This window comes from Propithecus coquereli, unplaced genomic scaffold (assembly GCF_000956105.1).
Source record: "Propithecus coquereli isolate 6110/MARCELLA unplaced genomic scaffold, Pcoq_1.0 Scaffold103, whole genome shotgun sequence".
In the NCBI taxonomy this organism is placed as follows: Eukaryota; Metazoa; Chordata; class Mammalia; order Primates; family Indriidae; genus Propithecus; species Propithecus coquereli.
The window spans coordinates 2,361,704-2,386,757 of record NW_012134192.1 but is presented as its reverse complement, the minus strand read 5'-3'; the positions used below and the strand labels follow the sequence as shown (position 1 = coordinate 2,386,757).

At 37.2% G+C, this 25,054-nt stretch overlaps 1 protein-coding gene across 1 annotated transcript in view; it reads right to left on the bottom strand.

Moving 5' to 3' along the window:
* Positions 1-246: 246 nt before the first annotated feature.
* MLLT10 (myeloid/lymphoid or mixed-lineage leukemia (trithorax homolog, Drosophila); translocated to, 10) overlaps positions 247-25,054 on the bottom strand; it is a 229,025-nt gene continuing 204,217 nt past the window's right edge. The window contains exons 14-22 of the mRNA XM_012644131.1: positions 18,694-18,811; positions 17,138-17,210; positions 14,457-14,611; positions 12,457-12,645; positions 11,970-12,058; positions 11,474-11,835; positions 10,239-10,335; positions 4,681-4,884; positions 247-1,765 (exon numbers count right to left, since the gene is read on the bottom strand). Of these exons, the coding sequence (XP_012499585.1) occupies positions 1,721-1,765; positions 4,681-4,884; positions 10,239-10,335; positions 11,474-11,835; positions 11,970-12,058; positions 12,457-12,645; positions 14,457-14,611; positions 17,138-17,210; positions 18,694-18,811 (1,332 nt within the window). The 3' untranslated portion in view covers positions 247-1,720. The remainder of the gene's footprint in view (positions 1,766-4,680; positions 4,885-10,238; positions 10,336-11,473; positions 11,836-11,969; positions 12,059-12,456; positions 12,646-14,456; positions 14,612-17,137; positions 17,211-18,693; positions 18,812-25,054) is intronic.

Sequence of the window (25,054 nt, the reverse complement as noted above, 5' to 3'; positions counted from 1 at the left end):
AACAAGAAGGGCACAGAGTTATAAACATTATTAAATTTTATTAACAAAAACTTTGTACATTTTAATACATGTGGAATTTTACATCTAGGTAAAATAACAACACATTCAAAATTTACCATTTATACAAATTGTTACAGAATAACCACCAGTGGGTTAAATAAGTAAAATAAACCACACTGATGTTTTTAAATTATCTACAAAAGATCTTTTTTTAAAATTCCCCTGAACATATAAAAATAAATTAATTTTACTTTTCAGTTAAATCTACCAATTAGAAATATTACAAATCAAAATATCGATGTTATCTTATGAATTTTTCACAATACAAAACAGATTCACAAAACCTTATTTACAGAAATGAGGTAAGAACTGCAATGTTTAACCAAGAGACATATTGCAGAATTAACATGTTCTTCCAGCTAAGTACACAGTGGAGGTCTAATTGCAGCTGGGTCTTTTCCACTAATAATTCACACATTTAAGAACAGCTCAGTGATCACGTCCCCCAATCATTTAATATATTCTCTGCCATGTTGTCACAGCAAGAGTGCAGCTCCCCAAAGTGGAAGGGCTGTGATACGGTTTCACCTGCTCCAGGAACTGTAGTGGTGGGTTTTTTGTTTTGTCTTAATGGTCAGTAATGAGAAGTTGTTTAAATAAAACAAATGTATTTTCTCGCCAAATCCACTCCTTTCCTTGTGACTCATTAGTGGACAAATACCCAGGTAACAGTTTTGCCTGAGCTATCTACAGTGGCACAGAAAGTTTTGAAGAAAGGCGGAAGCATGGGGAAGGCTGCCAGCGCGTGGGACAATTCCTGCCGCTCACAAAGGACTGACTGTGCGAGCGAGCTCTGCTGTCTCGAGCCGTCTCGACAGGATGGAGGTATGAACAGGCACTTGAACAAGGCCAAACCCTACCCGCAGTTTCCAGAGTGGCCCCCTCTTTCGGAAAGAAGTCTTTCGCTTTGAATTGATCTGGTTCCCCCAGCAGCCTTAGAACTCATTTAACTCAAGGTTTCTTTAAAATATGAGTAGGTCTTAACACTAAAGAAAAAGCAATCGTCAAAAGAAAATTACCTTTAGCAGAAGCAGATATTACCCTCCTAACTTGATTACCAAAAGTGGCCAAATCGCATTAGAAAGGAAACTTTTTTAACAAAGATTGCCAAGTCCCAGTTGCTCACCTATATATTTGCAATACTGAATCAATAAAACTCCAAAAGAAATTGGACAGTTCCTTGAAATTTGGTTTTAAGATTTGACTCACAGAGCAAGCATACTATAACCAAAAGATCATATTTCATCTTCCAACTTGTATAATAAAATCAAGTAGCTTATAAATGGAACAAGTTTTTAGTTTTGCTATTCATATCTCCAATTTGTGACAAAACTAGTTGTGTACCAACTATATTGAATTTTTCTTGGGCTGATAAACTCATTGCATGTAAATTATTTCACTGACAGGAGTCAGTTACTAAATTTTCTTTCCAAGTTCAAAAAAGAAAAAATTAGGGTGGGGGATATGGGAATTCCATTTCAGTGCAACAAAGCAACAAGAAAATTAAAGCCTTACAAGAATGTCCTTGTGGCAATTAATCCTTTGTTGTGCAGTGAGTTTCTTGTTGCATTTCTTCATAGTTGTAGTGAAAGGACTGCGACAGCAGCCAGACGAAGTGCTAGAACAGCAGGATAGGCAATTTCTAGATGTTTCTCAAGTGTCAACTTTTCTCTTGAGCTACAGTCCCAGTTTTATCACTAAGTCTCTGCAGTTAAAACAAACAAATCAGATGCATTAGGTAAATTGAGTTATGACCAACACTTGAGGTAATATCCTCTTAATTGAAGTTGTAACTGAGATGAAATGTGTTATATACCGTTATTTCTTTTGTCTTAAAATTGGCAAGGCTACCTTCCAGTATAATATATGGACATGAATTTACTAGTAAACACTCCTAAAACATTAAATTCTGCAGTGTCCAAAAACAAGAGTAGCAGTAGGCTCATCTTAGGGACAGAACGCCTAAGGAATGACTGTGTAATTAATCCTCAAAAATCAACTTTTCCACAGAAGCAGTAACATGGTATTGTAGAAAATGATTTTATGGACTAAGAAAGTTGTGGGTTCTTGCTCCCACATTTGCTATTAGTCCTTTAAGTTTAAATATCTTTCAAAGACTGAAATCACATACGCCATTGGTTCTAGCAAGGAGGCCTGACGTGGCAGGGTACTTCGGTAAATACTACCTCTCAGCCCTGCTTTCTTCTCTTAGCTAATTAGTGCTCTATTTTTATATTTATTGTGGTTTTTCCATTAAATACATTCTGTATTGTATAATTCAGAATTAATTAATTCACTTTTTATTAGGCTGGTGCAAAAGTAATTGCGGTTTCGGACCATGAATTTTAAATCATCATAACTAGGCTCAAACATATCTTTATTAATCAAAATAGGAACCATTACAATCAACACATTTTTGCCAACAAGAAATAAGTTTGTTTATTCCTATAGCATAAAAATCTGTGCTTCGGGATTCGACAAACTCTTGGAAAGCATTTTCTGCATCCTGCTGGTTGTGGAAGTGTTTTCCCTGCAGAAAGTTGTCGAGATGCTTGAAGAAGTGGTAGTGGGTTGGCGAGAGGTCAGGTGAATGTGGCGGATGAGGCAAAACTTCGTAGCCCAATTCGTTCAACTTCTTAAGCATTGGTTGTGCAACCTGCGGTCGGGTGTTGTCGTGGAGAAGAATTGGGCCCTTTCTATTGACCAATGCCGGCTGTAGGTGTTGCAATTTTCGGTGCATCTCATCGATTTGCTGAGCATACTTCTCAGATATAATGGTTTCGCTAGGATTCAGAAAGCTATAGTGGATCAGACCGGCAGCAGACCACCAAACAGTGACCATGACCTTTTCTTGGTGTAAGTTTGGCTTTGGGAGGTGCTTTGGAGCTTCTTCTCCATCCAACCACTGAGCTGGTTGTTGCTGGTTGTCATACAAAATCCACTTTTCATCGCATGTCACAATCCGATCGAGAAATGGTTCGTTGCTGTTTCGCACAAGAAGAGAAGATGACACTTCAAAACGACGATTTTTTTGATTTTCGGTCAGCTCATGAGGCACCCACTTATCAAGCTTCTTTACCTTTCCAATTTGCTTCAAATGCCGAATGACTGTAGAATGGTCAACTTTGAGTTCTCCAGCAGCTTCTCCTGTAGTTGTAAGAGGATCAGCTTCGATGATGGCTCTCAATTGGTCGTTGTCAACTTCCGATGGCCGGCCACTGCACTCATCTTCAAGGCTCTCGTCTCCTTTGCAAAACTTCTTGAACCACCACTGTACTGTCGGTTCCTTAGCAGTTCCTGGGCCAAATGCGTTGTTGATGTTGCGAGTTGTCTCCGCTGCTTTATGACCCATTTTGAACTCGAATAAGAAAATCGCTCGAATTTGCTTTTTGTCTAACATCATTTCCATAGTCTAAAATAAATATAAAATAAACAGCAAGTAATAAGTCAAAAAGCAAGAAATGCGCATTAAAGTGATGTATAACATGACCACATTTGTAAGAATGTATTCCAGTGTCAAAAGGCAAATTTCAACACTGCTAAAACCGCATTTACTTTTGCACCAACCTATAACACAAGAAAAAACTTGTAAAAGAAAGAGGGGGAAAAACCAGTAGAAAAAATTTCTAAATGAATACAGAATCACTATAATTTCCCATGTCAGCAAAGCAAGAATGCAAACAAAAAGCATTGAAGAGTTCATGAAAAACAATCCTACCATTTGAATTCTCATAACTAAATACAAACTAAAGTTTCTGAAGACTAACTGCACGATAAACAAAACTCTCAAAGTAATGGGAAATGACAAACACTGTGACTTTGATCACTTTGACTTGCCGAGTCCCTCCTCATCTCTCCCTTCTTCCTGTTCCTGACGTCCTGTCTCCACTCTACAGCCCCATAGCCTTCCTCTAACAGGGCTCTGCCCTCCATCGGAATTTAGGGAAAAAAACATTTATACTCCAGTAAAGTAGACCTAATTAAAGGGGACAATTAATAGAAAGAAACAGCCTTAAAATGTGTGCTATTGTATGTGTAGTACACCGTTCCTGCATCCATTTTTAATTTAACTTTGTACATTGAAACGGTAAATGCTATCACATGAGATTACAGAATTTAAAATTTGAATTTCATTACAAATGTGATTGTGATTTCTTTAAAACAGTTAACTGGTAGAATAATTGGACTGCTTGTCTTAAAACGTATATATTAACTTTATTATAAATATGGTAATTCACTTTTAAAAGCACTTTGGAGCAAAATAGTAGAAATATTCCTAAATTATATAGATTGGTTCTATACCTAAACAAATTAATTGAAGCTTCTCAGAAAACACCAACTAGTCTGTGCATTGGACTGTCCTGTACGACTTGCTAACTGAAACATTTTCATTTTGACAAATGCTGAATTATAAAACAGCCTTCAAAACCTTATGTGCAAATTCAAACTGATATACTTAGGGGAGATACACATATTGGCGTAGGTCCTTTGTTTATAATATCCAGCTGCTGAAACAACTGGTTTTAAGAAGAAATGATCAGGGGAATAGTAAATTTTAAAACAGCCTGGAGCATGATCTCTGACTGATGTCGTGAGACATAATGAGGCAAACATACTTACTGTTACCTTCTGACTCGCGCCGTCTGCGTGGATGGGGAGGAACGGGTTGGCGGCCGTGTGGAGAGGGGGCGCCTGCGCACCAGCGAGGAGGTTGTTGATGGGGATCTGCGTCGGGCCGGGGAGCTGCAGTGGCTGCAGCTCGGGCTGGTGGTGCTGCTGGTGGTGGTGCTGCATCAACTGGTACAGAAAGGCCTGGTGCTGTTCCTTGGGCAAAAACAGGAGGGAGTGAGTTCCCGGGTCGGAGCAGCAGTCGGGAACGCCTGCCTTACTTAGTTTCTTTCCTTTAATGTTAGATATTTAAATGTAAGTTGCATTCACATTACTAGAAAGAAAACAAGCATCTCATCTAGAAAAATGCGCTGCACTAGATGATGAGCGTCTACTATAAAATGTCTACCAGTGAACAGCTTGTTTTCAAAACGGGGCACACAACTGTAAGAGACCTCCATGCACACCAGGCGACCCACTACGACCAAGGGGCACAGCAACTTCGACCAGCCACAGGTCATCTAGGTTTCCCTGCCTCGTTGGGTCAAACCCTTCCCCTAATCCTGTCCAGATCTGAAACAACTTTAATGTTCTCATTCATGCCTAAGAGTAAGGGTGCTTTCTTCATGTAGTTATGGACTATTCTTTATAGGAAACATATTCCATTCAACATATTTATATACTTCCTGAGTGTTTACTATGTACCAGGCACTGTTTTAGATGCATGAGACACATCGGGGCAGGGGAAGAAAAATAAACAAAAATGTTAGGATGTGATTATTGCTGAGAGCAAAGGGAAACGGGGTGGGGTGGGGTGCAAGGCTGTAATTTTAAAGAGATTGGTCAGGGCAGTTCTCGCGGAGGAGTTAACACGTGGACAAGGACTTGGAGACGAAGGACTTCCAGCCCGTGCCAGTGGGCTCCACAGGAGCGTGGACAGTGCGATCCAGGAGCAGCAAGGGAGCCCGTGGGGCGGGAACGGAGAGAGCAAGGGGGAGGCAGGAGAAGAATGCAGGGCTCACGGTGGCAGCGCACGGATACTGTGGCTTGTACTCACGGTAAAATGAGAAGCCAGTAGAAGGTTTTGAGCAAAGAAGTGACACAACCTGACTTGAGGACTTCTCGATGGAGTCAATGTGGGTGTCAGAGAGAGAGGCCTGTGCAAGGCTTGTGGCTTGAGCAGCGGGAAGGATGGAGGTGCTGTCAGCTGAGGTGAGGAAACCAGGGGTGCAGCAGGTTTGTGGAGGCAGATCAGTTCAGCTTTGGACGCGTTACGTCTGAAATGTCTTTTAAGATACGTAAGTGGAGATACTCAGCAGTTGGACAGAGGAGTCAGAAGTTCCAGAGAGAGGCCTGGGCTGAAGACTAAGTATCTTTTAACGCCACCTACGTGCTGATGAGTGAGTGGGGGAGACCACTGAGTTCTAGGGCACTCCTGAGTCGAGAAGCCGAAGAGAAGAGGGGGCCCAGGAAAGGCAGCTACAAAGGAATGACCAGTCAGATAAGGAGAAAACCAAGATCATGTGGTATCCTGGAAGCCGAGGGGACAAGGTGTTCCAAGGAGGAGGAGATGTGATTAGCTCTGTCGCATGCTGCTGCCAGGTCAGGTAAGACAGAGAACCGTCCACTTGATTTAGCAACATGAAGGTCACCCAGGAGAGGGGATAGCAAGCCAAGAAAAAGGAAAGTGACTAGTGGGGGAAGGAGAGTCCAGCAAGAGAGTTAAGGTGGAAGCTGCACCTATGCCTTGTAATAAAATTCTTGCCTCCTGCAACCTTGGCTGACAAAGGAAAAAGAGCTGTAGCCCCCTGAGTTCTCATGGTCTCTGAGCAATAATTTGTGCTGAAAATTCCTTAATCAACCAAGTTCTAGAAATGTGGTATCTACATGTACTGTTATTATTACAGTAAAATCCTGATTAACAAGAAGACACCCAGACTGAGTTTCGGTGCTTCATATTAAGATGAAGCAAGAGATAAAAAAGCAAGATCACATTTTAGTGTAAGCATTAAGAATTTGTATATAATCTATCTTTATGCCACTGTAAGAACAGTGACAATAAAAATGACCCAGATTCAAAATAAATATTTTCAATATATTTTCTTACTGAAGAAAGTACATAAATATATCTTAGAAAAAAATTACAAAGGCTGAGCCCCTGTGTTAACTGAACAATGAAATCAAGTGTGCAAGGGAGTGGGGGCTGGAGCAAAGGGGCATGGCCACCATGCACCAGAGCCACACACTGCCACCTCTGCGTGGTCCACTCTTCCCTTCTCCAAGACACCTACACTTCACATCTCCTCACTCGACCAACCCCTCCCTTGCCTCTCTGCTTAGCTGCTCTAAGCCCCTGTTGGTGCAGTGAGATGCTGCTGTCCTCTCCTCTGCTGGAAACCGTCCTCCCTCCTACACATATGCTGTCATATTCAAGATGAATAGAAACTACCCCCTCGTGCCATGTCTGTTGCTGCCCATTTCTGTTTTTTTGGTTTGTGTTTTTTTGTTTTTTTTTTTTTTTGAGACAGAGGCTCGCGCTGTTGCCCAGGCCAGAGTGCCATGATGTCAGCCTCGCTCACAGCAACCTCAAACTCCTGGGCTCAAGCGATTCTCCTGCCTCAGCCTCCCAGTAGCTGGGTCTACAGGCACATGCCATGATACCCAGCTAATTTTTCTATTTTTGGTAGAGGAAGGGTCTCACGCTCTTGCTCTGGCTGGTCTCGAACTCCTGAGCTCCAGTAATCCACCCACCTTGGCCTCCTAGAGTGCTAGGATTATAGGGTGAGCCACCGCACCCCACCCCCATTTCTCTGCTTTTTACTGTACAGTATCTTGAGCTGCCTGTAGTCCATCTTTACTTCCCCTCATCCCATTTTCTTTTCAACCATTTAATGAGGTTGTTACTGTCTAGCGCACCAGAACTGCCTTTGTCAAAAGGCTCCAGATAACCAAATCCAACGCTCAATCCTTACTTATCCTACCATGAGCATTTTACACAGTTGACTCCTCTCTTTCTGGAAACATTTTCTTCACCTGGCCCAAACACCACTGTCTCGGTGCTCCTCTTAACTCACTGGCCACTTTAACTGGCTCGCTCTCCCGTCTCAGGGCGGCCAGGGCCCAGTCCTCACTCCCTAGGAGCTCACATCGCATCTCCTGACTCTCGGCATCCCCTGTGCAGCACTGACCCCAGGCTTCGGTCTCCAGCTGTATCCTTTCCTGGGACTGCAGACTCCCTGGTCTACCTTCCACTGTGCCATCTCAACCAATGCCTCCAGTTTAGTATGCCCATAACTGAACTCCTATTTTCTCTCCAAAGCTGGTCTTATCCAGTTCTTCCAAATCTCAGTCAAAGTCAACATCCAACTGTTCAGGATTCTTTGCTTATACGTCCCACAAACAAATTTTCTTGGTTGTATCTTCAAAATACACCACAATTTCAGACAGGTTTTCACCATACAGACCACACTATTTTGAGACACCAGCATCTCCTGCCTGGACCACCACTATTGCCCCCACCTCCCTCCCAACACACAGACTATTTTCCTTACAGCAGCTAAACTAATCCTTTAAAAATGTAAATAGTTACGTTACTATTCTGTTCAAAACCCTCCAATTCTTAAAATAATCCTGAAAAACAGTGGGGAGAAGAGAACACAAGATAAACAAATTTGGATAATTATTACAGGCAGGTGATAGAATGATGAGTACACAGGACTCCAGTATACTCCAGTTTTGACATACTTGAAAATTTCCATAGTAGAAAGGATTTTTTTTAAAAAAAAAAGTCACCAATGAGTCTGGGCTCAGGGGCTCACACCTGTAATCCTAGCACTATGGAAGGCCAAGGTGGAGAGACTGCTCGAGGCCAGGAGTTTGAGATCAGCCCGAGCAAGACACCTCCCCACCCGTCTCTGCTAACATGGAAACAATTGACAGGGCGTGGTGACACACTCCTTCAACTTTCACTCAGGTCTGTGTTCCAAAGTCACCCCTCAAAGACGTGGGACGATCCTATGCATTGAGGCCATTAAATATGAAACGTCCTATTTCAAATCCAAAGTGTAATTTATTATATCTCAAACAAGCAGTACAATTAATCAAAATGCGCGCCTAAACTATCAACAGTTTTGCCATCTTAAGGGTAGCTTGTTTATGCCAGCAGGAAAGAAGTGAGAACCAGTGGCAATGAAATCTCCAAAGGCGTTTCCCACAGCTTGTTGAGAACTGAATATTTTTCCTTGCAAGAAGGTGGTAGTCAGTCGGTGCAAGGTCGAGTGGATGACAGAGTTTCCAAGTCCATTTTCTGTAGTTTCAGCAGCGTTGTCTTGCAAGAAGATTGACCTGTCTCTGTTGACCAATCTCGGCTGCTTAATCGCAAGCACAGGCATCATTCCGTCCAACTGGTTGCAGTAGACATCCGCTGTAACAGATTGACCAGGTTCATGAAGCTGTAGTGGATGATACCAGCGCCGGACACCAAAAAGATATCATTTGCTTTTTTTGGATGAATAGTCGGTTTTGGACTGTGTTTTCACACTTCATCTTTATCCAACCATTGTCCTGAATGCTTGCGATTATCAAAAAGAATCCATTTTTCATCACACGTGACGATACGGTGTAGAAATGGCTCACCTTTATGTCGTGGCAGCAGAGAAAGGCAAGCTTTGAGATGACTTCTCTTTTGATGCTCATTTAATTCACACAGAACCCATCTATCAAGCTTCTTTACCTTGCCGATTTGTTTCAAATGGTCTAATATTGCTGGAATGTCAAATCTTGCTAATTCATGTGTAGGCTGAGATAAATTTGCTTCCACTACAGCTTTCAGCATTATTATCCACCTTCGTCTCAGGTTGCCCACATAGCTCATTTTCAAGATTAAAATCACCATAATGGAACTTCTCAAACCCTCCAGGTACTGTGTGTTCATTAGCCACGTCCTTCCCAAACACTTCATTGATATTTCAAGCTACCTGCGCTGCGCTGGTTCCATGACGGAACTCATATTTGAAAATAACATGAATTTTTGACTTATCCATGGTTTCACAAAAACTGCTTCAAAAAAAATTTGAAAGATAATCACAAGCCAAAAGGTGTGTCTGAAAGACTGAGGATGTACCTTCACAATAGAGATAAGAAGTGTCAAAGTGAAATGTCAGAGATATCAACTGTCAAACTTAGTACTCGAGAAAAAAAAGAAATTGAACATTTAAAACTTAATAACCTTAATAAAATGGCCCTGATCTCTTTCTTCTGAGCATTTATCACCACCAAAAAACACGTGTTATGTCTCGTATCTCCCCTTTCACAAGGAAGCTCAGTGAAAACAGACTCTGACTTACCACACTATCACCAGGGCCTATGACAGTGTCATGACACATGTTCTAACATGTAAGTTAATGTGATGTCACTGCAGGTATCACAGACCATACCACATGACAAGGAAAATTTTGGATTATGCATTCAATACTGTTATTTCACAAAGGAATAATCTATACCCATGTTGAATATCTACTGTAGAACATCTTGCTCCTAATAAATAAATATTATCAAAAGGCAGAACTTACTGGTGTGAGCTGTTGAGAATTTAACAACTGCTGAAATTGTTGTTGATGAATAAGTATTTGTCTTTGTTGGTCAGAAAGTAATCCTAGTCCTGAGGCACTGAAAAATGATTAAAAGTCTTACTTTCTACTACATGTTTTTTTTAAAAAAAAATATGAAAGACAACTTTTCATTTTGATGTTTAATAAATTAACAAGATTTTAATCCTAACATTTTCTGAAAACAATTATGTACAAATTATTTCTCTCTATATATTCATATATACAGCTAAGAATTCACATTGTCAAGAAATGTGTTCCTTTTTATTATTAAACAGGCACGAATTTATTTTATGGAATAGAAATCTGCATGTGTTTATAACAAGCACAGTTAATAATTTAAACTGACACTAAGTAAACACATATTTAAAACAAAGAATTCAAATATGCTAATTGATTTGACCTAACCTTTTTTAATGGTCCCAATGGCAAAATTAAGAACCAATGAAAAGAGAGCCAGAGGAAATAGGACCCACTGCAAATCCACTGAAAATTATTTATTCCCCAACAGTATGTTAATAACAACATGGCTTTAGTCCTCTAATTTTTGAACATGCAAACAGAATTCGAGTACAATGAAGCCAGTGAGTCTCACTTCCTAGAAATTAAGACAAATATTTGATCTTTATCCTATATCAAAATCTTTGATTAGAAAGTTAAAAAATTACATAGTTGAATTTTAAGAAGCCAATTTTTTTTTCCCCCCAGGGATACAGGGGTCTCACTCTGTCACCCGGGCTAGAGTGCAGTAGTGATGGACAGCTCACTGCGAACTCCTGGGTTCAAGTGATCCTCCCGCCTCAGCCTCCCAAGTAGCTGGGACTACAGGCGTGAGCCACCACGCCCGGCTAATAGAAACCAATATTCATATGTGATCCTCTACACACTATTACCTTTCTTCAGAATTTATGATAAATGAATGGAAATAAGAGAAATCAACATTTAAAAATAGACATCAGAGATCAAGACTGAAATTTTCAGCACAGAATGTACTTAATGCTCTGTTACTAAAAGCAACTTACTTTTGTTTTAATCTAAATTAAGTTTTAAAAATATAGCCTGGGTATAACATATGTAGTTTAAAATTCAGGGTAGATTTTCTTTTCTTAGGGATTTTTAATGTGTTTCTTGTAAATGTACTCTATCTGAAGCATAGACAACACTGGTTGCACTAAAATATATTTAAGTAAGTTTCTTACCTGTTAGTCAGTGTAGCTGGCATTGGATGTGTCGCATTAGGTGGCACAGTGGTGTGCGTGAGAGGGGTAGGGTTCTGGGATATTGTGACCGGGGTCTGCATAACCCCATTCAAAGCGCCCACAATGCCATTAATTGCCAGTTGGTTACCTGGCAAAGCTCCAATTATTCCACTCATTGCAGACACGGCAGGAATAGTGGAGGTTACAGTCTGCATTCCACCAGCCAGTGCCCCCACTGTCACACCGTTGACCTGCTGAACTCCACCAACTCCTGAGCCTTGCTGAGCCGGACTCTGCCCAGCAGGAGGTGGAGTAGAAAGAGCCGATGAACTGCTGGTGCTTTGTCCACTGGAGGTTAAGTCCTAATGTAAGAAGGAATAGACACTTAAGTTGTAAAGAACATGCAAAAAACTGTTCACAATAATTTTTAAATCATTTAAGGTAATATATTATTGTTCACAAGTAAAACACACAAATGAAAATACACAAAAATTACCTGATTTAATACAGGAAGAGAATTATCAGGTAAAAAGCTGTTTCCTATATGAGGGCTCTTACTGCTATTCAAGGAATCAGTGGTAGGAGCTAGAGTAATGAAAGGCAGAAACCGATTTACCTTGTTAATTACAATATGTGTAATTAAAAGTTTATTTAAAAGCTTATGCTGAAGCCCATACCGAAACCACGTAAGTCTTGCTATTCCTAAAACCAGTTTAAATGGAAAAAAAAAAATCTCTCTATTAAATACCATAGCTTTAAATCAATAACAAGATCATTACTCATTTAAATAAGTTTGACCATTAAATTACATACTAAAGAAGTGATGAAATTCATGTTCATCACTTAACAGGATTCTTTACGCCCTTCAAAAATAAGCTGTCATTCCTTTTCTACATCTTCATATAACTGGTGACCAATTATTACTTACTATGCAAATGACGTTGACAGTCTATCCGATACAAAATAAACATTTTCATACTTACCAGTCTGTGCAGAAAATGCATGTATTTGATGAGACGGACTAGGATTTGTTGTTATTGTTGGAAAAGGCACTGAAAGCTGTGCATTCAATAACTGAAGACGTTCCTTTTTGGCAGTCAAGTTTTTAATTTGTTCCTCTAATCTTCGGTTCTCAACCTGAAGTTGGTGTAATGACTTCAGCATTCCTAAAACTAGCAAACATTTGGATAGTTTTTAATAAAGACAAATCCACACACAGGACTAAGTATTTTACGGACATAGTGTCAGTAACCTTAGAAATAAGTTAAAATAGAAAAGTAGAAATTCTATAAAATAATTAGGTTTTATTCCTAAATTTATATACCAATATTAATGTCATATTTACATTTGTACTTTAATAAGCATAAGAGAGATTGTTCCTAGATGTGCTTTCTGGAAACTTTGTTGATACATCCAAAAAAATATACACCAGGTTCAGGTAATTTCCATTCTCAAAAAAAAAAAAAATGACATTTTGTTTTCATTAAAACAAAAGCCTAATTAAAAATTCAAGCGCCTGCTATGATTTCTCATTAAAGTCATATTTACAATGGGAAAGGGTTGCACAAATAGCCTTTACCACAATAAGCGGCACACGTTTTTATGTGTTGCTCCGTTTAAACTAAGCATGGCCATCAGACACCTGGCAGGAAGCCTGCAGTTCCAGCTGCTCACTATGTTGCTCTGCAGGGCCCCCAGCAGGGAGCGCTGTGTGTGCACCCGGCCACCTCTCTACCAGGGAAAGGCGCAAGGTCTGTAAATATAGGCTGACTTTACGTTCAATTCCTTCCAAGACTTGCAGCTCCCAACTGACAACAGAGCGTTGCTGTTAGGCCACAGTGATGGACGCTTTAAAAATTCTACATACTAAAAAGTTGTATTTGCTTAACGTGACCTCAGGCCCTTCGAAAGACACAACTCCATTGGTACAGACACACATGGTCACTTCCCAAGGATTTAACTTTTATCCCTCCTTTCCAAGATCCCACAAAGAAACCTTAGAGTGCCCAATAAGACTAAGCTAAACCTGTCCTCCAGCTATCATGTTTAAAGGATTATCACGGCATGAATTTCCTCACAATTAGCATTTTCTGTCAGGGTGCCATTCATAAAAATACCAATTTATGGCACATGGCTCACTAACAATAAGCAAACTGTTTTAATGAAATAGTTTATATCCCAAAATGATGAAAACCACTTATATTCCCCTAAAAACATATCTCCTTAAGGCCACTTCTCTAGGTAACTACCACCTGTTATAACTCCACTTTTTTGGTATTTTTCACCCATGGCCCTAATACTTAAAATCGTAAAGATACTAAACATATGCACACACAATATATAGCATATAATTTAATAAATATAAGCATATATTATATATAACTTAGTAATTATTATTCCTCCTCCAAATTGTAAAATTAAGAAACTAGCTGGCCATGCTTGACTATATTCATGTTTTTAAATCTTTAGAGGTAACCAAGTTTTCTTCAATTAAGCTAAGAGAAGATAAAGCTCACATATTTTAGTAAATTGATAAGAACAAAGTACAATGGAGAAACAAAGTGCCAATATTATAATAATTGTAAACAATAACCACCTAACAGATGCACTTTATGAGAGACAGGCACTGTTTTTTACTTTTCATTTAATCATCACAACAATCCTATGATTATAGGTACATTATTACTCCCCATTCTACTACAAATGGGAGACTAAAGAACTTTAAGAAACTTGCCCAAGATCACACTGTTAGTAACAGGCAAAGACAGGATTTAAGTCCAAGCAGTTAACACTATACTATAGAATCTATGAAACCCCTACATACACTTTCTCACCCATACCATATAGAATGCATACCAAAATTTCATTACTATTCTGGATGAAAAGTGACTTCTGCATCCATCTGCCTATCTGTTCATCCATCCACCCATCTATCCCTATCCATCCATCCACCATTATTTAAAGATAAGGAAACATAACTTACTGTCACTAGGAGTACCCTGTTCTAGTAAAAACTGCTGTCCTTCACTCCACTGCCGCTCCAAAAGCTGTTCTATGCTGGCTGCCACTGGAGGCAGATTTTCCAAACTGCTGTTGCCCGGTTGATCATAGCGAATCTGTAAGCTGCTTACAGGGGATCTGTTGAAATCATTAATACTCAAGTTAAAAAGAAGGGGAATGCTTTTAAGGAGAGTGCATTAAAGTTTCTTACTTCACACTGACCTCTTTTTCCTGTACAAGTTTTCTAATACCAGGCTGCCCAGGCCAGAGGTATCAGGTTCCTGGGTTTACAAAACCATAATCTACCCTAAAATTGAGTAATTATCATTCTTCCTCCCCAAATTATAGAATCAAGGGAATAGCTTTCTATAATAGATAATTAAAAACCACTAGAAAATATAAACACACCACCAATAATCTCTGAAATAGGCTACAAAAGAACTTGGTATGTCTTTATAAGACAAAAGGGAGAAAGACAAAGTCAGAAAGACTTTAAAATAATTAGCCAGAAAAGAGTCCTACCATTCTGCCTCAACATATATGACATCAGAACAACACTGTACAGTTATAATACTATGAAAGGCATTTGAATTTAGCCAGTAAAATCTCAAATATCAGTAAAAAAAATTTTTGACAATTTTGAAGCAGTTTGTTATAAATTCAAAATTACTTATTTTCAGTATTAAAGAACATTAAGATCAAAGCAAATTTTATTTGAGCCCCTTATATAAGTATTTCTAAAATGTCTTACATCTGTACCTCAAATGATAATCACTCAATCAACCTTTCGGAAACAAACAGTATTTGTATGAAGAACACGTCATGTTCTCTCACCCAACTTTTTGTTTTAAATTAGTAAATGTGGCCATTTCTGGTCTGCATCCTTCACCTTAACATAATACATTAGTAAAGAGCTTTAGAGTTTTCAAAGTGTTTGTACATAATTATCTCATGATCTTCCCAACAACCCAGTGAGAAGTCAAAAGCTGATTTATTGGCTCCATTTCCAAACGAGGAAACAAGATGGGCTTTAGTGATGTGTCCAGAAACACACTGCAGGTAAATGACAGGGCTGGGGCTGCACTCGGGTCTTCTAATGACCCAACTGGTGTTCTTGCCACTGCTGCAATATGCTTCTACACAAAAACTTCTGTACGTAAGAAGCTATACAAATGGAGTTTTTTATTCCACGTGTAGACACCATGTGCTATGTACACTTGGCCATCCTTCTGCAAATAGTACATTATGCCAGGATAATTTAGGCTATTGCATTTCAGGCTGATTTTTAAAGGGTAATATAAAGTTGGAAATACATGCTAAAAATAATTTAATACCATTTATTGTGTTAACACCCAATAAAAAAACAAAAAACCAATACTAAGCAAAATAGCACTAAGGAATTTTGAATAATTTCTGGGTAGGTTGTGTGATATTTTAAGTTTAAAAGGGAGACAAATGCTTCCTCCACTAAACATATAAGGAAAAATCCATTAACTTTCTTCTTAGAAAAGAAAAAAAACATTATGGAAGTAATCACGACATAAAACCACAGACTGGTCAGATAATTTTATCGTTGTATATACTTCAATTCCTGGTTTCCAAAGAAGGAATAATTTTCTGCAGGATTCAATAACGAAAAACAATACAGTACTTCTACTTCACCCAGGAATTACAGAGGAAAAAGGAACTACTAGATGTACCATTAGAAAACAGAAAAACTGGAGGTTACCAGACTAATCTCCACAATGGTAAAGAAGATGTTCCTTAATAGACATTCCTCAAATATCAGCAACACAGCTGATATTCATGATTTGTTGTCACATAAAAATTTTAACAGCATTTCTCCCCTACTTGAAAAAAAGACCGCAGAATGGGCTTTTCCTCCTGCTCTGTATTTCAGCCTAACACCATGCTTGAGGCAGAGTTTACAAAACTAGAGAGCACAGAGAAAACAAACTACAATAAGGTACAGAAGTTGAAAAGGTAAAATAAAATTAATGAAAAGATAGTCATCACTAAAGTTACATTCTCGTCTATAAACTGATACCATACCATCATTCTCCCCACTTAGAACAGAAGGAATAGAGTTTCATAACCCCAAATTTATTAATAAATTATATTTCAATAAATGGTACCTGAATGCTATCAGGTACCATATCTAAGATAATTTCACCAAGCATGTAATACATTTGCTATACTCTGATTCAAACAATTTAAGATCTAGTGGGATTTCAAGATCTGACTACAAGGGCTTCATCACTGAATTAAGAACTAGACAGTAAGTGCGTTGCCTACAACTGAAACCCAAAGTTGAAAGTCTTGGGTCTGCAGCTTTTAAGAGACCTTAAGACTATTTTATGTTCAAAAATAATTACTCAAATCAATGCATTAATAGTACCAGCAGCTAAATATACAAATAATAAAGAGAGTTCAAAGTGATTGCAAACCTATGAAAAAGTATTCATTTTAGCTTAGAAATCTAATCGTGTGTTTAAATTAATATTCAAATTTAGAATCATTTTTCTTGATTGTCTAGACATGCTTCTTATCTACAGAATGCTTTTATAGCTTCACGAATGTATACTCTACTGATAGGAGATGATAAAGTTTCCAAATCTCAGAATGTTTCCTTTGCCTATACTTTGCAGTGTAAATAGCGCTTACCGTGGTGAGAGACTTCCTCGGGGTGAGCTTCCTCTGCCAACTAGGCTACGGCTATTGTCTCCAAGATCTTGATCTGCAGTGTAAATATTTCAGAGCTGATAAAGTGACTCTCACTAGATAAGAGGTTTTAAACTCTTGTTCTGATTTTTCCTAAAACACACATTAAACCTTTACCACTATCTTTGCTGTTACTATGAAAGTAGAAGATCTAGTATGTTGCTAGTTTAGAATTGCTGAACTGTGGCATGTAAGGCGTTGTCCCTACATGTTTTTTGTGGGTGTAGACGGCCATGGATTATGTTCTATTCTTTCATTCCTTTCAATTTTACAGCACAGAAGCATGGTTTGCATTTGCAGTACCCTCCCCTCAGCCACTTTTAATTTCTACGGTTAAAGTAATGAATCACAGCTGTGGACAGCTAATCTGTATGCTTATCACAGCAAATCCTTATGCTTTGTATTTTTTAACACTTTGCATCCCAAGACAAGTCATAAAATACATTTATATAGAGCCACACACCAAGATTAAAATTATATTGTTAGATGGAGCCTCACATCAAGAATAAAACTACATACAACACTGATTTTCCAAATTGACAAAAACAAGTAGGAATATAGAATTCTGTATTTAAAAGGAAAAAAAATTAATTCTTCAAAATATTCCTTAGGTAAATTCCAGCTTGAAAAGTAACTGCAGTTAGTTCCTTATAAAATCACCCTATCTGGCCTCTTTCAAGGTTGTCCTCCCCTTATTCTGAGTCAGGTAACCTCTGACCCTTGAAGGGTAAAGACAGACTGATCCATTCTTGGTGAACTGCTAAACCCATTCCCTTCCCCCAAACAGGCATGACTACTTGGACATGTCAACAAATCCTTAAGGATGGAATGAAACAAAGCAAATCCAACAGCTCATTAAAACAGTACAAGAGGCAAATGCTACAAAATGTCAACTGGTAAAAATTCACAGGATTACTAAACACTGTAGAAGTTCTCTAACAGGATTTTTTTAACCAAGTTTGTGTAATGCAATTTCATGAATTATGCAAATAAAGGTTTAGGCTATTCACAGAAAAGCCCAGTGTTATGTTACTTTCATTGCACAGAACTGAGAACTGAACACATCAATCACAAAAGTCACAGGAGACATTGTTGCATTCCTGCCTGCTGATGGCTCTGCTTAAACATTTACATTTCAGACAGTAAAAAAAGCACATCACTATTTTGCAGCACAGCATCCTATTTACTTCCAACTGTGATTCTTTTTTCATTGTAAATTGACAATTTATAATTATATAAATTTATGGGGTACAAATTCATGTTATGATTTATGAATATAATGTGAAATGATGAAAATCAAGCTAGTTAACATGCCCATCACCTCAAATACTTAACATTTTCCAAGTGTGATTCTTTTGGTTAAAAAAAAAATGCAAACCTATTTTAACTATACTCGTAAGAGTATAGTTATTTTTATTTCAAATAAAAATAAGCCAAGGGGGGGAAATTATATTGGGGGAGAGCAGAATTTTACAGTTTAATAATTCTTGAAAACTTACCTGTTTGATTGCTTTCAGACTGAGCTATAAGAGCTGCCACTGATGAATTTGGATTTAATCTATTGCCATACATATGAGATGGTGCCTGACTAAGAGAAGATCCAGATAGGGTATTTGCCTAAATGAAAGAAATCACAATGATAAATCGATTATATTTGAAAATATCTTCATATTTTCCTTCCTAATAGACCTCATAAGTGTATTCTCCAATCTAAGAATATAAGCAAAAATCCCTAACTTTATGAAAAGCAAATTTCATCCTTGTTTTACTATTTCAATATGTAAATTTTTGAAAGTTACATAACTACAAATTAAAAAGACTGGCACATTCAAAGTTAACTATTCCTGCTTTTAATTTTCAAAGTATCTAGTCGATACCAAAACCCAGTGGCATGGTAACCATGTGGACATACATCTAATTATTTAATCTTATTAAACCATTTAATAAAGTGAAGGCAGGTAGACAACAGATGTTTAACAAATGCTTCAGTCTCTTACATCACAAGCTGGCGAAGCAGGTCAAAAGGTCCAACTTCTATTTCTAGTATTTTAACTACACATAGCCATATTTCCACTGCTTAACTCTGTCATTAGTAAAACCTGCACACTATTTTGTTACTTCCTATTTTGATAGACTTGGAAGCCTGCTGCTTTTTCTGTTTTGTTTTGTTTTTATTTTAAAAGAAAGCAAACAGGCATCACAAGTATGTTTTCTATACAATGCAGGGCTCAACGAATCACAGCTTTGCCCTGACCCCATATAAGGCACTGTCTTTTTGGCAGCAAGCCAGCTCTACTAACTGAAGAGCTTGCCCAAAGTTTGTAATTCATTCATGTTGCTAACCACAATTCTGAAGGCCTCTACTGGGACCTGTGCCAAACAAGCAAAAATGAACCCTTAAACAGATGAAGCTCAGGAGGCTGGCCAAAGTATTGCGTAATCCAATGTAATAAAAATGCCTTCTTTGATGTGCATATTCTCTCCCACTTTCCAAGAATATTATAACCTTAAAATGTGGCATTTTGGAAGCAAATCTCTTGTACACAAAATACTGTTACTCACAGAAGGCTATTACTAGCCTGAAATAATTTTCAGATTTAACAGAACCACAAATTTTTAAGTAGATTTATTCTTTTTCATGAATGAAATCAAACTGAAGCTTTTATAAAATGAAATCATTGCATAGTTACTTCAGAACAAAACTCTTAAAAATACCTCCAAAGAATTGAAGCACTTCTAATATAAAGAAGCTGAGTAACAGCCAAACAAAAGATGGGGGACATTCTGACATGTGTAACTGCACACAAGAGACTGAAATGACACAGTAGTTGCAATAGGCAAAATATTATAGAGAATAAACTGTGTTTCTGGGTAGACGCATATCTTGACACTATATGTTGGCCTTGAGCCAACTTATTAAGCATGAAAAATGTACTTTTATAATTTACAGAAATAGTCTCCATGATGTAGAATCCTGTCCTTGCTTTGAGTTGTTACAAAGGGTGTATTTCATAGTTCACACTTTAATGTGTAAATTCAATCTGTCAATTTCTGGGTTTCATTTTTCCTTTCATTAAAAATATGCATACAAAGTCTATAAGTTTGTACTATAAAGTCCTGTTTAACCATCAATTAGCCCTCAGTTTAAAGTATGTTATAACTTCAAACTAAAGCTCATACTGGACACTTAGAAGTCAACTCTTTGGGAATCTTAGCTACTCACAAAATAATTGAGAACAATACAAATAAACCAACAGAAAAACCAGATGTTACCAGTTCCATGTGTTAATGTCTCAGATTCTAATACTTAAAAAATGCCTTTCTCAGAGCCAATTTACTTACTCTAGATACTATTCTAGAAAGATCCACCAAGCTTGTAACAGATTAGAAGTGGAAAATTCATTAGAAGGAGGAAGAAAAAGTAGTATCTTAAAACAGTTTGTTGGCAGCAAGAATTAACAGCTGACAGCAAGAAAAGGGAGAGACAAATATGATTAGGAATGAGAGCACAGGACAGAATGCTGGTCCTCAAAGAATAGGTACCACTAAATGCCTTAGCACGTGCAAAAGCAAGGAAACATTCTTAGCCTTCTGACTCCTTTTTCATGCAGTCATCTATGTTATACGTTACTAAATCATATTTTATCAGTTGGAATACCTTCTTTGTTCCAATTATCAGTCTCATGAATTGCCTTAGTCTCTTGATAAGAATCAGAAGATCCAACTCTTACCAGAATATACTCTTTTTGGGGAAGGGTCCCTTCTGCCAAAGGCTTTATATTTATCCTTACTAGCTTCAAATTTCAGAGTGGCATTTTCTTTATCAAGTCTCCACATTATCTTATAATCCTATAATCCACTAGAACCACTAGGTACATATTAAGACCAAAATATAATAGAAAGCAATATAATGTAATGACTAATCTGCTAATGACTATCATCAGAAAGAGGAAAAAGGATCCTTAGCGCACTCAAGGCATAAAAGTATGTATTTTAACCTAAAATGGGAATACTGTCCTAAATGACCACTTTTCTAAACTGGATGGCTAAAAAATACCTGATAGTTGCTTTTCATTTTTTTAAAAAAATTACTACATTTATCTAAACCAGAAACTTTCAAAAGAGAAATAAAGTTATTAATTTTGCCAGACAGAGTTATTTTGATATATTAAAGCATCTAAACCAGTCTACATTAATTGCTGCTGGAAAACTCAAATCATGAACATCATTTTAAAGTACTAAAGACTCCACAAATGACTGTCACTGCTCAGCCAATACTCTGAAATAATTCTGGGAACCCTTTATGAACCTTTCTGTTGGTGCCTCCAGGCCAAGAAACTCCATGTTTCAGTGAAAAGGTACCATACCTTGGCAGAAAAGATGGAGAAGCAGGAAAGCTGGAAAAAGAAAAATGACACTGAAGAGAGCACACAGTGCCTGGCATTTCACAGACTCAAAAACCTTTGTTGCCAGTAACAAGTGAAAGCACTAAGATTCAGGGGGATGGAAGGAAGTCCATATTAGCCTAAAGAAATAAGGGTTATGAAGCATAAAGGGCCCTGCAAGCTTTTATAAAAAAGTAATCTGGAGCAAGAATAAGGGAAGCATTAACATACATACACTTTTCTACAGCACACTTTGGACACGGATTTTCAAAAGCACATTGAAAGCAAATTACTAATGTACCTTAAGTCGGCAGATCTGCTAAAAAGACTAGAAATTCTTTTTGGACGGAAGTTCCTATCTTATGACATTTCAATCTTAACCTGCCCAGGTAAGGAGAATGACTATTGTGGACAGATATTCCCCTTGGATCTACTGGCGCTATAGGAATATGAGTTGTCAACAACAAGGGAGGCTGAGTGAAGGAAATTCACAAATACGTAACTTTCTGTACCGTTCTTACATCTTTTCTACACATTTAAAATTATTTCAAAATAAGAAGTTAATATTGCCATAATAAACTTCTGCTTTAATTTGCAATATATGCTACCTCAAAAAGGATTTCCTCCCTCACCCAAGATTAATAATAGGAACCACTTCCACTCAAGATGCTATATAACATTTATTTTAACACTCTAGTAAAAACCTCACTAAGTATCGTTATTTTACAAGATGAATCCAAAGACCAGTAGATCGAGAATAAATTGAATAATTAACAAGGTAAATCTAAGTCACTTTTAAACAAAATATGTTTAGGTGTCCAAGTTAAAGAATATCCTTAACAAATTTAGAGTAAGTTAATATTAAACATCTACCCAAAAAATGTAAGTCTCTACCAAGGCAGTATTCAAAATCAAAACAAATTAGAGAAACTTAGTATTTCCTAAGTAGACTGACATACTATACTAAAATATTAACAAGATTCAAATTATATTTCAGCTTAAAATATCTCCTGTTATTAACAGTTCACCTCTTACATTTCAAATGTCTGCTTATGACCACAGAGATGTTTCAAAAAAGAGCTTAGTTATAAAGTAGTAACTCTATCAAATACCTAGGCACTTGGTTTATTCTAAAGGAGTTAGCTGTGCGGGGAAAAAAGTTAGGCTAAGTTTACTCAATATTGATATAAGACTTAAAAGTGGGTTTTGTTTTGGTAGATTGTTTTCCTCCTTAATGTTGAAAAAGGCAGAAAAATGAAGAAAATTTAGGTTTGAAAAAATAGCACCTATGAAAACACCTTTCGAAGTATCATAGCAATGTATCATCTAGAGGTGGATTGAAGCTTCGTACTTCAATCATACAGGAACAGGTTATAGCAAGCATTTTTTTAAATGCACAATTAACCTGTCAATAAACCTTAAAGTCAAATGATTCAAACACGCTCTAAAATGCAGTAGTTTCTTCCTCAAGCTTTCTAGCTCTGACACATGATTTAAAAATGCATTCTTCCAAAATCTTGTCAGACTCATTAAGTTGAGTATTTATTCTTTAAAATTCTTGATTCATATGTATTTTTAGGAGAAAAAACTTTTTACTGTCACTGTATCTACCACAAGTCAAGCTGTCTCACCGTAGGGCAAGTCACTAAACCTCTCTGTTCTCAATTTCCATCTATAAATGGGGATAATAACAGCATCTACCTCATGAGAATATTGTTGAGAATTAACTGAGTTAATGTATGTAAAGGGTTTAAAAGAACACTCAGCACATGGTAAGCACTCACATTTTAGCTTTGTAATTTTAAAATTCATTCTCATAAGCTATTGTAGTTTCTATTTTTCCATTAACTTCATGAGAAAATATAATTTACCAATTATATTCTGAACAATGTGGCTGTATTTCAAAAAATGAAATGTTTCTCTAAGAAAAATTAGATAGTATAAACGCCTCAATATGCAGTGATATTTTAATCCATATAATCTATATATTTTTTATAATAGCATAGCAATAATGCAAATGTAAGAATTCAGATGTTTTTAGATATAATTTATACATTTTTGAATATACAAACACAGTATGTTTGACCAGGAAAGTTTCCAGGAAAAATATGAATGAACATTAGGTGGGGATTGGAGAACAATGCAAAGTTTCATATATTCTCCAGTTCAATTCAAACTTTATGTTTACTATGAAACATATTCTGACTGCAGACCCCATTTCTATGTCAGCTACCACCAGTAAGGCTTTAATACTCAGCGTGTGATGAGAGATGAAACCAAGTGTGAACAACTTTCAGGTCCCATGAGCAGGCTGACTGTTGAAGCTGTCAGGTTCAATTGCATCATTCTACTTTATTCAATGCCCCAAACCGCTCCCTAATTGTTAGGGGCTTAACGTATTCAAAACCACTGTTTAGGTTAATGCTGAAATGCCCCACAATTGAGTTTCCATAAAGTAGGAGGAGGGATTAAAGTGTAGTTAAACCATCACTGAACACTCATGATTGGACAGCAGGACTGTACAGATTAACCAACGAATTCTAAGCAGGTTTTTCAATTGGTTAATAAGTAATCAATATATCTTTTACCTTTTGGAGGAAAATTAAGTCTCTAGGACAAAGGTGGCAATTGGAATAATTTTAGAACTAGAAATAATTGAAATAATTTTCGAACTGGAAAAGACCATAGCTGAACCAGATATGGCTAAAATTCATACATCTGCTTTAGCATGGAAGTAAGAATTTTAACAGAAAATGTTAATACTATTTTTAATAAAGGAAGTATTTCTGTACAACAATTTCCTTTCTCACTAGTAATCAGGTTGTTCCTGTAAAGTTGAAATTAATAACAATTAATTCTAAAGTACTTTATGGTCTGCATTTGAACTTGTAACATACCTATATAGCAGGTAAAATAGGTACTTAAAAGATTCCCATATTACATATGAAAAAACTGAGGCTCATAAAAATTTAAAGACCTGCCCAAGGTCACACTAGTGAGTAGCAGAGCTCCTAGAACCCAGGACTTTTCACTCAAATTTCTGCTGTTTTGCATTGCATTACACAAATAGACACAGTAAAATTCCTAAAAATGTTTTCCAAAGAGCTACTTCTTAGTATATAAGATGTATGAAATTATAATAAGAAATTCATTTTTATAATAATATTAGTAATTAGGGAGCAGGCTAAGGAGTCAGGCTATCTTGATTCCTTAGTTCTACAGCTTACCACATGTGACCCTGTGCTGTGACTTAACCTTTTCATCATCCAATAGCAAGAGATACTATAAAAGTTATAAAAACTTATTTGTTCAGAAAGGTAACATTTTTAAAATTATAAGCCATTATGAAATTATTTATAAGTGATAAAACTTTCATTCTGTCTTGTGATACTTCACTTCAAAAGACAAAAAAAGAAGAAAAGATTTGTCTATATAAAATAATTTATAAAAAACACAAACTTTCATTTTGACTAAT